The sequence below is a fragment of the Galleria mellonella genome, unplaced genomic scaffold, assembly GCF_026898425.1.
Source record: "Galleria mellonella isolate WM207_F2 unplaced genomic scaffold, CSIRO_AGI_GalMel_v1 utg38, whole genome shotgun sequence".
In the NCBI taxonomy this organism is placed as follows: domain Eukaryota; kingdom Metazoa; phylum Arthropoda; class Insecta; order Lepidoptera; family Pyralidae; genus Galleria; species Galleria mellonella.
In genome coordinates this window covers 9,632,757-9,648,595 of record NW_026442090.1, presented here as the reverse complement: position 1 = coordinate 9,648,595, position 15,839 = coordinate 9,632,757, and the positions used below count along the sequence as shown (strand labels likewise).

The 15,839-nt window shown below is 29.5% G+C and overlaps 1 protein-coding gene across 1 annotated transcript in view; it reads left to right on the top strand.

Moving 5' to 3' along the window:
* Positions 1–15,839, top strand: part of LOC113522955 (nose resistant to fluoxetine protein 6-like) — a 76,199-nt gene that overhangs the window by 19,934 nt on the left and 40,426 nt on the right. The window contains exon 2 of the mRNA XM_026908808.3: positions 1,236–1,573. Within this exon, the coding sequence (XP_026764609.2) occupies positions 1,285–1,573 (289 nt within the window). The 5' untranslated portion in view covers positions 1,236–1,284. The remainder of the gene's footprint in view (positions 1–1,235; positions 1,574–15,839) is intronic.

Below are 15,839 nucleotides of genomic sequence, written 5' to 3'. Positions count from 1 at the left end.
CTTCTTCTTCTTCGTTCGAATTAAGCTCGCCTTTTATCAGTGTATAAATAAAAATAGAAATAAAATTATTTAGCAAGATCAAGAAAAACTTAAATAAAATGTTACTAAACCAAGCAAATTATATTATTATATCCTGCTTTTATAGATTGAATTTCTAGACATCTATTTATTATAAAACCAATAGCCTCGGTAAATTAATTTTTTTTATGCTTTAAATAATAAAATCGTAATTTTTTCAATAAAATTAATTATGGAGGCTAGAAATAAGAAATGGAACTCAAATCATCGATTTATAAAATTGATACTTTTCTGTTTGTTGCATCAGCAGAAATCAGTTGAATGAATTTTGTAACTAATATACAAACTTTTGTAATTAAGTAACCATTAGTCTAACTTAAAACTTGGTAAGTATTTATCAAAATCGGTCGAGCGAATCACGAGTGATAGCTTAACTGTTGTATGAATATGAAACATATATATATGAAGTTGCGTAGATCGTCACTCTTAATTGGATGATCAAGTTTAGAAATAAATCCCCCAGATGGTATTAACTAAATTATTGTATTGACGATTAGTCTCAACAACCACGCGTGCCAAGGCGCGGACACAACTAATTAATAATTCTAGGGCTTAAAATTAACCATTAGTGCTCATTGTTAAATCATAAACTCTTACTGTTTTAAATTTTAGCCCCTTAAGTTACTTTTATATATTTTACTGTGCTTATTATGTTTTTACACCTTATTCGTAAAAACTAAAACCTACTATAAACCTACTTTAACTATTACAGTATTTTGTGACTTTCTTTCTAAATAGGAATTTAGGGCAAAAGGAAGAGCCATAACAGTTCAATACCTAAAAAGGTTTATGAGACCTTTGACAATTTTATGAATAAGGGCGTTAATTAATTTTTTTATACCACTGGGGTGGCAAACAAGCATACGGTCCACCTGATGGTAAGCGGTTACTGTAGGCTATGAACGCCTGCAATACCAGAGGTATTACACGCTCGTTGCCGACCCTGAAGAATCCTCTTTATACCCTTTTTGAAGAACCCCATGCTGTAGTCTCTTGGAAAAACCTCGACAGGGAGCTAACATAATATAGTGTAACATTACGGACAAATATTTTAAATATAGTTATAAATAAAATTAAACAACAAATTTGTCCTCCGAAGCGAACGCTTTTTTTAATAAAACGATATCGTATATATAACTTTTCATTTTCTTTTCCAGGTGCACAATAACATGGACACGCAGCAGTGAAACAAATCAGTTATAGAAAATGGGAGTTTTCAAAAGAATTATAAACAAGAAAGAATCAAATATTATACCAAGTACTAGAACAATGTTTACAGTGATTATTTTCGTGTTAGTGAGTGTGGTGGGTGCAAGTGTGAACTCGACGAGTGAGGTGTCTATAGGTAAATCGCGGATGTTGTGGCTAAAAACCTTACTAGATCATCATTATTGGATGGAAATCTTGGACAGTACCCCGCTACCAAAACAATGTGAAGCAGATTTGCGGAATTACATTGTAGCATTAAACAATGGCCAGCTATGGGCTTCTAAAAGTAAGTGGAACATTTAGACTTTTGCGTTGCATGGTTTATGACTTATAAGAGACGGAACTTTTAGGTAAACTATGATAATTTACCTTGGTTATATATTATACATTGGCCGTGGACATGAGTATACTGATGCAGCGATGTCATGCCTCTGCTCCCTAGATTTAATAGATATTTGATAGAAGTATTTTCTATTACTCACTCATTATCATACGTGTATATTATCACAAAAATTGTGTTAAGAATTTCGGCACACACTCTTTATTTAGTGTATTTACCGACTGCACACTGTAATGAGGTAATTTTTAGATTACTGGGTTCAAAGTGGATTTTATGCCTTTTTTTATCTTTTACTTTTTTATCACCTTTTTTGATAACCAATGTATCTATTACTAGTTTACCAAGATATTATGCATTAAAGATTACGTTAATTGCATCTATTCATTAAGTGCATTTCAGAGCAACGTCCCTAAATTTAAGTCAACTTTATTTATGTTATAATTTTCGAAATGTAAAAAACTATCGATAACTCATGGTAGGCACATGCATTAACTTTATTAACGGGTCACTTGTTTAAACATTATCACTATGTATTTGATACGGTCACGTCTTGCAAAAATCGATTTAGAAAAAAACTATTTGTCATCTAGAGTAGTAGGAGTTTTTGCCTTTGTATTCACCAAAGTGTTCACGTTTGCATTTCTTGTTCTTTTTTTATGTAAAGCTATTGTATTGTATATATTTTTTAGTTTAACTGTACTGAATGACTGGTGTTCAAATGAAGATTTCTGTCTTATCCAGTTATTAATCTATTAGTATTATAAATCCCAATATTTGTAAGGATAGATAGATCTCTTTCACATAAAAACTACTGAACGAATTTGAATAAAATTTGGTACATGGGTAGGATTTTTTTTATGCAATTTAGAATGGCAAACAAACTGTCGGCCCACTTGATGGAAACTGGTAACCATCGCCTATAGACTTGAGCAGTACCATGGATATAATAGAGTATACTGTTTTAGTTCAATTCTAGTTTACCACATAGGATATATCATGTACCTACTGATTTATCGGGCAAACCCACGGGATACAGCTAGTAATAAATAATAAACTTTTGACATTTATAATTTATTTTTATAATCAATCACTTAATAATTATCTGAACGTAAAACATTGAATATTTGGGCTCGTTGACTCTTAGTAGATTTATCTATCTTCACACCAAGTTTCCTTCGGAAAATTCAGAAAGTATACTAAAAGCACCTATCTTTATCGTACTTCTTCTTAATTCTCTTGCTTCACCCATTTTTATAATTCATTTTACGCGTACTCAGCGATTCCAAAAGATTTCACTGCTCTAAGAATACACAGTCTATTTGATTATTACAGTCTATGCAGATTTACGAGTATTTGCTAAATAATCTCGATTTCAAATATAAATTAAACCATTGACCTCATTTATGTGATGTAATGTATTTATTACTGCTACACTACTATGTTTCAAAATATGCTGTATGTCAAAGTTTAAGAGATAAATTCTGTCAAAAGAAATCTCTAAGAATATGTAACTATGAAAAGTCTCTTAATGTTGTGTTAATTACTCAGTACACACAAATGTTATTACTTAAAATATTTTTAGTTAATTATTAGCTAAACATGAATTTTAATTATATTTATAAAAACTTAAGTAAAAATTCACAGCTTTAAAACAAGTCATTTTTCAGCGCAATTATAATCGCAATTGATAGCATGTTAAAATTTGTATTTTTTTACAAATTTAAATTGTTATAAAAGTATTGGATAATTTAAAATTATTCATTCTTCAAAAATTTTAAATGCCTTTTTTATTATATTTTTTACTGCTAATGAATGTATAAGGTTTCAAGGTTTACATATGTATGCATATTACAATAAAAAAATTTCGATTTTAACCCTCTAATTTTTTCTTCCCTTGGAGAATTTAGAATTTATTTATTACATCAAAATCATCATTTAAACTTACTTTTTTTTAATAAATGTTATTAAAAAAAAGTAATAATATAAATATACTATAAATATAATACGATAAAGATTATTATTTACAAAAACGTCCAACGTACCATAAACCTATTTTAACTGTTGAACTGTTTTATCTTTTTTTTTTTTACACTAAATTCTCTAGTTGCAAAACAGTGACAAAGCAGTCTTATAGTTAAAATAATTTTGTAGGAGGTATTAGTTTTTATGAATAATTGGGTAAGCTTACATACCTATATGAACTTCTCATAATTAGGAGTATGCATTTAATAAAATCATACATTTTCTTTAATTATATTCCACTAATTCGATTATATATACGATTTAATGATTACATATCTCTACGTAATTGAACGGATAATAAAATTGATGGTCATAATTATAATCTTCTATCAATAAACATTTGCTAATATCTGTATGCTTAACACTCTTTAAACGCAATCCGATTACATCTAAGTTGTGTACAGAGTGAGAATGTTGATTCGTTTTGTAATTGCCGCATACGTAGGTATAGCAAACGCGTCTTTGCGTCACATTACATAAGAGTAGTGTTGAACAGTTGTAAGAAAGCCAGTGGCAGCTGGCTGGCTGGTTACCGGCATATCAGAGTTGCCAGGTGCGATTTTTTACTTTTCCCCAAAGTTTAAAATATTTTTCTTAAAACTGATACTTTCCTTCACTTTTACTCAAATATAAACTTTTATCAATTTTTATTACATTTCGTCAAGTAACCACTACATGAAGAACGAAAAAAAAATGCCACAAACAATCAAATAAATTGCCCGAAACTTTTTACACTGACTCTAAAATTCCTCCAAGACTAAAATTTTTAACAAAAATTATGAAAAAAGTACCCAATCTGGCAATACTGCTGCTACTATTTACTTCAAATGTGTCACTCACTTGTCTAGCAAGTATTATCGTTCGCTGCACTGACTTGCATACACTTCCATAGATTAACATCAGAGCGCATGCGTTCTCTTTATTCACCAGTTTTGCAGATCATTATCGGCCCTTTATTTCTACCGACCGCGTCTGTGCAAGCCCGGTACGAAGCTTTAAATTTATTAGATTGTTTCGGCCTTAAATTACTAACAAACCTTGGGCTTCTAAGATGAAATTTTAATGAACTATGAAATTTACGTTTGACTTTATTCCCAAGTAAAATTTTCTTGTTCAAGCCCTACAAAAACTTTCTACTTTATTCTTTCTTTTTTTTTAATAATTTCAACCAAAGAAAAGGCTATTTCTGTAAAAAAAAAACAGACATTTTTGCAATAAAATGTAACGTTGAAAATAACACCGGTATTTTTTCTATATGGAGAATAGCCTGTCACTAATTGTAGTACAGTTACGTTAATGAGATATCTTAATTAATTAATTATTTAAAGTCTTAACTTAACGTGGTAACATTAATATTAGTTTTAGCTTTAAATTATATTTTTTTTTAAATACCTAATCATTATCGGTATGGTTCGAATATTTTGTTTTTTTTTTGTTGGTGACATATTCAGATGTCTTCTCTTCCTAGATATCTACCTAAGTTCTAATTACTATAGACTATATTATATTATCTGTGATTACACCAATAATACTAATTATATTAAGTTAAACAAACATTGTTTATTTTCAAAATATTTTTCGTAAAATTGTACTTATTGATTAATTACTTAATTTAAAGTCAACACAAATATTAAACCAATCGCGAAGAAACGAAGGAGAAATATAAGTTTTAAATCATTTCATGGCCTCCGCTTTAAGAAGATTGAGATTTGCCCAAAATTAAGCGGCTTGAAGCGGTTTATTTAGTCGAAGTCCAATTTACACATTAAAAGCACTTTATTTTCTTATTTAATAGGTGCTTATTTAAAAAAAATATATCTTATTTTTGTTCCACTTGGGTTTTTATATATCTATCACAAAAAGCAATAATTTTATACCTAATTATAGTAATAATAATAAATAATAATAATTTTTAAGTTTAGTATTTATTTTATTAAATTTTTATCATTATATATACTTTAGCTCTGAGTGACTGTGAGACAACGCACAATCAATACCTATCGTTACGTTTATTAACATGAAATCTTGCTCAGTTCCTTAAGTAAATATTTTCCAAAGTTCCCAAGATAACAGAAAATGATCGATTGGCGCGGGTAAAGCTTATCTACTCGTACAATGACTACTTTAACATAATATATTTATTACAAAGCATAGTAACGGAAAAATGAAGCCAAATCCATGTTGTGGAACTTTCCTTTCATCCAATACTCTTTTATATTTTTCTATCAAAGTAAATGACATTGTAAATGGGAAAATACATCGTTGTTCTGGGTTCAGTTCACTCATTGATAGTCATAAATCGTTTTGATACTCATCAGTCTTTTCCCATTCGTCTCCAAAAAGTCACCCCATAAATACCCTTCGCTGGGTTCTTCTTATTCATACGACGTGACTGAACTTCTAAGTGCTTACACTTTTGCCTCACTTTGTAGTGCAATCACATTTACTAATATAGTTAAAACGTTAAGAGGGTTTACATCCTTAGACTAGCAATGACTTATACGTGTCATGTGTGAGAATTCTAACATAATTAATTTGTACAACTTGTGCATATTAAATATAATGAATTTATTTTAAATACAACCGAGAAATCTTAAAAAAATAGTCTAACACTGTACTACCTCATCCATCATTCAATAAGATTCTATTAATACTTTGTAACGTAATTGTACTTAATAATTAAAAAAAATATTTGGTAACTATAAAGTATATATTAAAAAAACCTAATTTTTTCTAGTAGATTTATATATTTTAATCGAACACTAGATAGCTACTGCTGAATAGGTATGATTAAAAAATAATTGAATTCTTGTCAATGTAATTACGTTCTGGAATGAATATGAACGCTCTTAACTTTTTCGAATTAATATGTATTAAAGTAGTTTCAATTAACAATATTAGATAACATTATATATTGGTGGATATATTATATTACAACATCAGATCTACAAAAAAATATAGACGTAATGTTATCGAATACTAAAAATATTATTCTGGAAGTGTGTAAGTTAAGAAATGTCGTAATTCTATTTATATTTAAATAATTGGAATATAAATAAATAAACGGCCAAAGTATCGCCTCAGGTCACATTATAATATTATAATGTGTTCATAATGAGACTAATAAATAAAATAAAAATGAAATTAAAATGTTCTTAATTTATTAAATCTGTTTCATAGCAATTTGTGGTAATTTCGATATTTATTTCATGCAAATAAATAATGAGCATTATGTGTTTATTTTGTGGAGCTTGATTTTGCGGCTTTACTTTTATTGTGTTTAGAGATCGGTCTACATTTTTTTGTTGGTCAGACATTAGTATATACAACACGAGCATCTACTTATATCTATATAAATATATATCTATCCACACGAATGTAATGCCAGTGGATCGGACTTATAATTTGTATTTGATAATTTATCGATTAGTTACGTCTATCAATAGGTACATAATGTCATTCTATATTTAATGTCAGCTTTTTTCATAACTCATCGCATGTCTGTTTTATAGATTCTTTTTCATCTAATGTCTCGTAAGTTTCGGCCATCTTCCTATTGTACATAAATACTTCGTGCCTTATAATATGGTGCAGCTGAAAGGTCACAAAAATGTAAAAAAATAAATTACTAATACGTACGTTAGTCTACTTTAAAATATCACTCAGTCAGTGAGTATACGATTAGATATATGGATATAGTTCTTGTACAGTAAAAACCGCCAAAATGTCAGCTGTCAGCCGCACCATTTTACAACGAGAACACAGCGCGCTTATTTAACATAGAACTTTAATTTTTAAAACAGAACCACGTTTATTTATTTAAACACAAAACAAGTTTACCGATTGATGCATGCAAAGGAAGCTGCTGTTTGTACTTGCCAGGAACATATTTTATTTATAGAATCAATTGGTACCCCTCTGCAGATAAAATACCTATTGTCTTCAAAAATGTATTCGCGTTGTCCATTCGTATTCGTAAATACAGTTCTAATTTATCATTATCTACAAAATTGCTAATGAGTTGATGTGTTTTGTAATATTTTGCGCATAGCATCAACCATTTCAATTATTTACTTTATATATTTACACAATTAATAACACGCGAGTCAAATTTGGAATAGAGATATGATAATTTTATAACAAAATTAAATTTGCTTAACCCAGTTTATGTAATATATGGTTTGTATTTACAGTAATCCTATGAAAGCTACATGAAAAATACTTATAGTAGATAAATATATCTATTTTATACGATTTCAGTGTTGGAGTAAAATAATCCACCGTACCGTAATTTATTTTAAACCTGGTAACCGAACGCTGCTTTGATTGAACGGATTTGTTTGATCCATTTCGTGAGTATTTTGAAATTAAAAGTAGTCAAAGTAGCGTGTAACGGATAATGGATTTAAATAGATGTCTTCATCAGTAACAATCAATGGTTTCTAGTTTGTTACACATTATATACTTTTTGTTTTTCAAAACATTTTGAACATTCATTATCATTTGTTTCGTACTAATCGTCTAACGAGTGACCAAAATAATGGTAATCTTGTTGATTGAACTTAGTTTTATTATGTGTGTGTATGTGTGTGTATGTGTTCTGAATGTGACAAGATACTTTAGATACCAGGATCTGATCTAGTTGGTGGAGTGTTAATTTTGACCGACTTAGCACTGTAACTGTCTTCCCTCGAGATAGCTTACTTCAATTCATCACTATAGTATCAGATATAAGATTTTTTACGTCTTCAACTGAATTACTTAATTAGTAATCTCCTACACTAACTTTAATAAAACTAGTAAATGTTTAATATCTAAAAAAGTTTGAATGCAGAGCTAGTTCTTGTGGCATTTTAAATTCTAAATTGTCTTGACATCTCTATAATAGAGAATAACTATTCTTTAACTTAAAAGGTTATGAATTAACACACAAACTTTTGTCGTTTCTTTTAGACCCTTTGAGTGAAATTACCGAAATTCTTTTGTATAACTTGACTACGTAAGAAAAGAAAGTTGCCTACTTTCTAAATTGTGTTTCTAGCCACAATATGCGTTGATAAAGCCGTTAACTTATATTTCTCTCTTTATAATTAATAATAATGTACTGTAAAGTGTGCATGCAAAATTGAATTGAATAATGGAGTTAATTTAATTTATTTATTCCATATTTTAATTGTATTTGTTATAAATAAGATTCCAAGCCAGATTCATACCGTTCCAACAGTATATTATTATATTACTGTTCAGTCCAGTTCCGTTCCAGTCATGGTCAATCTCGAAGAGTTTCTACTTAACAGATCGAGATCGAACCGTGACCGGCATTATAGTGTGAATCTAAACTTATTATATAAGTTGTTTTTCTCTATTATACTAAATACTGCATGAATGCCAAATTTTATAACAATTAACTGAACTACTACGGCATCAAGACAATAATAATGAAACTCACTTCAATTACTAAGGATAGTACATAAGTACTTAGCAAATGAATCCAAAAATAATTACAAAAAATTTGGATTGAAGTCAAGGTTTTATTGGTGTGTTATTTTTGCAATAGTCAGAATTCATTATTTATATTAAGTAACATTGAACTCCAATATTGTTGAAATTTAAGATGGTGAAAGAATTTTTTGCTATACTATAACAAAAACTAAAATTGAACCCGAAAACTGAAACTGCATGCATAGTTACAGAAAATCGTTCTAATCATGATGAAATTATTTTTTGATAATTATGACTTATCATGAATTAAGTGGGTTATAGCCATGTGATATCTATATTACTCTAACTTACAAACTCAATGATAGTAAGATCGAATCTGGCAGATAAAAAAATATATATCAATTAAATTTTCTGAATAATAAACAAACGAAATTGTCATTATTATTAACAGTGATAGGTTCGCCCTCTATCACAATGATTTCAAATTCAAATATGCTCGGCGAAATATAGCATGTCGAGTGTTCACCACAACGGTATATAATTAACAGTTGACGGATTACTATTATTACTCTGTGTTAACCATTACTATATTTTTGCAGGTGAGTAGTACCTACATACCTGCTTCTTTATTGCCGATTTTTCGACGTGGATTGCAGGTTTACTTATTTATTTGCCTACAAAAAATTCTCATCAAGTTAAATCCCGATAGTGCATTAAAAATATGTGTAAACAACGCGAAAGTTTAAAAAATTAACTATTTCGTGGGATTTCATGTTTATTTTTAAATAATAAATGCATAGCATAAAATATTTTTGGTATGTATATACGTCATCGCAGTAAATGAAGATTGAGTTAAAAGAGTATGAATCATTTTACAATGTTTTCTCTCTTATCATTATTTAACGCAAACAGAGAATGGAATTTTTGGTCATAAAATAATTGACTTATACAAATTTATACAAAACCCACAAATTGAAGACGAGCGAATTCTTTCTACAACTAAATAGAGCATAATACTCTTCATATTGAAAAATTGTGTCAAATAATACTTGTTCAGTGTTAAATTCAATAAAAAATCTATATGGATTAATGTCAATCCTAACGAAACGGGTAAAACTCAGTGCCAGTTCTAACAAACTGTGAGCCATGTATGATTTAATTAAAGGCCTTTTATTCGTGTTCAAAAACCCACATTTCCCCAGAGACTGTCAATCGTAAAAAAACCAAAGCCAGTGGAAAGTGGTTAGATTGCCGCAGCATGTAGCAATTGTTTGTTGAATATAACGTAGACTCAGAGATGGTTTCAAATTTATTTGTTAGTACACAATGGGCAATACGTACAAAATTGAATTGGTTATTTTAGCTTTGAATATTAGATCTGATATTTATAAAATTTATTATTCAAATCATTGTTTTTTTTTTTGACGCAGGCGTAGACCTATAAAGCCTTACCTTAATAACCTATTGATGATCTACTAATGGCCATGGGTTTCATACAGCCTACCATAGAGCCTGCCTGCCTGCCTGCCGCTAGATACACTCTTGATTAAAAACTTTAAGTTTTTCTTCTTAGTGATGACTCACAGGTATTGAAAATACACTTTTGTGTATTCTATTAACCCGATATTATTTATTGCTTCTCTTTATGTGAATAGTAGATAAATAGTTGATATTCTCTAAAGAAGACATAAAAAAGAAAAACTAGAATGATTTATGAATAATTAATATTGCAATCTCCATATAATTTCCTCCATATATAGACCGGTTTCAAACTATGAAACGGTATCCTCATCATCATCCTCTCAGCCATTATCTGTTCACTGCTGAACATAGACCTCCCTCATAGACTGCCATAAGGAATCATCCTGAGCCACCTGAATCCACTGACTCCCTGCAATGCATTTTATGTCTGGTGGGGGGTCGTCCTACACTGTATTTGCCCGAACGGAATTGCCGCTCAAAAATGTTAGCATTCAATAAAACATGATAAATCTTCTATCTGCTGGATAGAAATAAAACCTAAACTCTATTAAGACATGAAACGTTCGCTTGTAAAAACTGGCATACCTATTTACGAAGACTACTCACGCTTAATCCAAATAAAATTTCATAAGAGGTTATTACGAAAATTCAATCGTTAATATTAAAATCCAAACAAAACTAAACTATTGATGCAAGACCGCATGTTATTACTTCGGCCTTACTAACATAGTTTCGACGTACGAGATGCCTACCGAAAATGAACAGCACTAGTTAATACACCATATATTTTCCTATTTCTTTTTACCGTGTCTTTTTATTATGTTATTTTGTGCTCTCTAGTAATACAGTTAGGTTTAATATCGATTTGTTCATAACTATGTAATTAATAGACACATTTTAAATCAATGGGTTTATTATAAAATATTAGTTTCAATATTTTTTTACTAAAATTATTTGCAAAACAATATTATTATTAGTTTAATTTTTAATTACATATTAAAAAAGACATAACCACAATTTTTATTACAAATATTAGTAGATAAATTAAAACAAACTAGAATATAGTATATAATCTCAAAATATTCACGAAGATTCAAGAAGAACCTCTTAATGTGTTGAAATAATATGCTCACATATTAATAAATCTATAGCGAACGAATACTAAGAAGGAAAGATGTATAGGTGAGTAATATCTTCGAAATAATCTCACTCGTAAATCACAAGACTTGAGCTCATACTGTGGAGGTATCTACGCGAAACGACCTCTTCTGGAAAGTTTTATTTTTGTGATCTATTGCTATCCCTCGACAATCGATCATCGGGAAACATTACTTTGTCATATACCTAAAACTTTCTGTAATGTATTATGTAGACTACTAAAAACACAATTCAAGAACACATGTCCTCATTTATGAGAACTTGAATTAGTTATATTAAAATCTAAAATTAAGTATTCACTATCACTTAAGTATCTGCGCACGTAAAGTAAGAGCATACATTTTAGTCATAATTCATTTAAACTCTTCAAAAATGTGTAAAAATGTTCAATGCCTATTTAATTCTTCCTACTTTTCAACGTTATTGAAGGTTTTAAAAGAAAGTATTATTTCAGACCTCTCAAGTTTCTGCATAATGCGTTATAGCTATTTATTTATCGCTAACCATTATCCGCCATTTTATATCATTAAAGTGCTATTAGTAGTCGTTTCTTGCGGCTTTATCAATGTCAAATCTTATCTAGGACTTATAATTTTGGAAATTTTTGTTTATAACATTATTGGAATAACATAATTATATAACTTAATATTCACACCAGAAGTAGTTGTTTTTCTTTTTTTGTTATACAGTTTTTCTTAATTCATACAAAATAAGAATAGAAAATATTATACATATATTTTCATCTCCACGATATTGCTCTCCTGATCGTAACTGTCGATAGGAATGGTAAAAGCACTTGGTCGAGTCCAGTAGTAATTAATTTGAGGTCGATTCTCTTTTTAAATTGTTCATTGCTTTTTCAAGTTCTTATATTGCATTATAAAACAAAAGTGTCGAAAATAGGTCAAATACACTGCACTAATATTATTTTTAAAACTGTATAATATGAATTCGAGTAATATTACAAAGAGGAAAGATTTCTTTGTAATGGATAAATTAAAAAACTACTGAAACGATTTTAAAACTTATTTCACCTAAGTATAAGCTATGTTATTATAAGATAATGTAGGCTATATAATATTTTCTGAAATTCTTTCGTAATTCGTAAATCCAGGCCGGATCACTAGTAATATATACAGTTCTCCAAAATATTAGTTAATCACAATGAAATACGTTTATTCGTCATTTCTGTTTTGTTTAAACATATTTTTAATAACTTCACAAACAAACTTATTGAAATTTTGATAAAGAAAACAGGAACACTTACCGGATTAACTAGCAAAATAATGTAAATACCAGTTCTAATTTAATACCTAATATCTGTAAAATTTCAGTTCGATAATTATGATTGTTTCATTCATATTACTTTCCAATGAATTCCATTATTCATCGATTCGTGAGATTTGTGAGAAATCTATAAAACGTCTTGTTCGTCACTTCAACTAACCACAAAAAGATAATTTCTCAATTCGACTGTCTTTTTTGTGTACGTGCTATCTTCGTTGGTTCTGTGACTATTATCATGTTTTTTTCCGAAAGGTTTATTAATTTTGTTATGATCGGACTTGGTCTTTGTGGACAAAATCGATAATTAAATTATTATACTTACTTCAAATGCTTGTAGTTTTAAAACATTGAGTTTGTATAATATTATTTTATTATAATCATTAAAATTATGTACAAATAAATAAATAAAACAAATACAGATAATCAATAAGACCTTTAAGTTAGGATATGATGAAAAAAATTACATAATTGATATATTAGGTGAAAGAAAAAAATTGTCTAAAATTTTCAATGTTTCTATTAACCACTGCAGAATGAACTATCTACTTAAAAATATTGTGTGTTGTGTATATACCGCTGACTGATAGAGAATGCCTATAGCATTAAGTCCGAGTATATTATTATACGATGTCAACTATTTCCATTAGTAAAGTACAGTAGAGCTTATGGATACTAGACAACTGATAGGTATAGTAATTAATTTTTTTTTTTTTAATATGTTCATACATATTATACATAGAAAACACCCAGACCAATACGAACAGTCTTACTCATGAATACAAATGTTTTTATTGTGCAGGGATCGAATCCGTGACCATCGGAAGGTAAAGCGATATACTAGTATTAAATCGTTATACCATCGAGGTCGTCATATAATGTAAACAAGAAACATTGATTAACAGTATTTTTAACACATATTCAATAGTGAAAGTCTTCTAGGGTGATTAATTAGACGTATCAAATCTTAAATTTCTTATATGAAAATGTGAAATAACCTCCTAAAGCTGTGCGTTATAAAAAAGCCGGTCAAGTGCGAGTCGGACTCGTGCAACGAGGGTTCCGTACAAGATCATCAAGTTAATTTGTTTTGTGATATAACTACTAAGTTATTGTTTTCATGACATTATTTCTTGCCAAGTCAATGGGAAATACCCTGTACATTTTGATTTTCTTTGCGAATGTCAAAATATGCCATAAACAGCCGTGTCTTTTAATTACGGGAATTTAGAAACTTGATTTTTTCACTGCTTACCTCCACGCGTTCCTAAGAAAAAGGGGTCCTGACAGACGAACAAACGACAAAATGATCTTATAATGATTTCATTTTTTCCTTTAGAAGTATAGAACCTTAAAAAGAATTATATAGTAAGAAAATTATTACAGTTAACCTTCAAATGTATGTCTGTAACACGAATGTGTAGAATTTTTTAAATTTCGAATTTAGACAACAATCTGCCATCTACTGGAGGAGCCAAAATTCTTCAGAGCCGGCGTATATACATGATATCAGTCAGGAAAGTGGATAAACAAAATAAGTGTGTAAGGATAAAGATCTTTGATACCCAATTATCCCTGACATAAAAGTACTCGTATTTTATATGCATAAGCATCAACCGTGTTATCGAATTAAGTATTTTATTATGTATATTAATGTACAGATATGATCTAGGAACAGTCGTCTCAATGTATAAAATAAATATATGTCGGTATAGGCATATCAAGGTTATTTTTCCCGTACTATATATATATATATATATATATATATATATATATATATATATATATATATATATATATATATATATATATATATATATATATAACAACAACAGACAAAACTTCTAAATATTATCGTTTTAGTTTCTATTGCTCTTATTAAGCCCCTTATATTATTCTTTCTTAAATATCTCCTATGTATAAACATCGTCTAGTTACAATTTTATTATATTAACAAGATAATATTATATAAAACTGGTTTTTACGATTTCCAGAAGCTACGAGTATATGTCGATACTATGGAATATTAGAAATATTAGTTACATAACACCCAGTTATGTTGACAGAACTAGTTTACAAGATCTTATGAATGAAAAATATACGAGTGACCCAGATAACCGGCTACTGAGTTTACCGTTAGGTTACCGTCGCGTTTGATAAAAGAATACCCCTGAATAATGATACGACCCGTTCGCTATAACGCGCCCTTGCATCTCTTTGCCGCCTTTGCGCTGGGCAACGTGACCCGTTTGTTGTCCTAATGCAACTAGGTCCGTAGCTATAATTAAGTTCAAGAAGTTTTAACTAGGGCAACAGCAATAGGCTTCAGTTTAGATAGTAATTTCAACTAACTATTCTTGTTATAGAAGTTAAAAAGTGAAAAGCTTTTATTACAGCTTTTTCATTAAAAAACTTATTTCAATTAAAAAAAAATAGTATGTGACTAAAAATTTTATTATAAATAAGATTAATTAAAATTAACTCATAATTGGTGAACATAATATACCTAACAAACATATAAAACATTTACAAGTTTCCTTTAAAAATGTCCTCCTTTTTGAAGTCGTTTGAAAATAATGTTTACAAATTGTTGCTAAGCAAGAGCTTATAGGTCAATGAGCGCAGTGGTCTGTGACATAATGTGCGCATGCGCCGGCTGCTGTCTTCACGACCGGCCGCCCGGCCGCGTCGCGCCACGCCACGTTCAAGTATTGCGCAAAATAAAGCGCATAACGTGTAAATTGCAAATTTCATAAGTAACCTGTGAAAGTAAATGATTCATTTCACTCATACACACGCGCTATTGCGGCATGTTGGTGTTTTC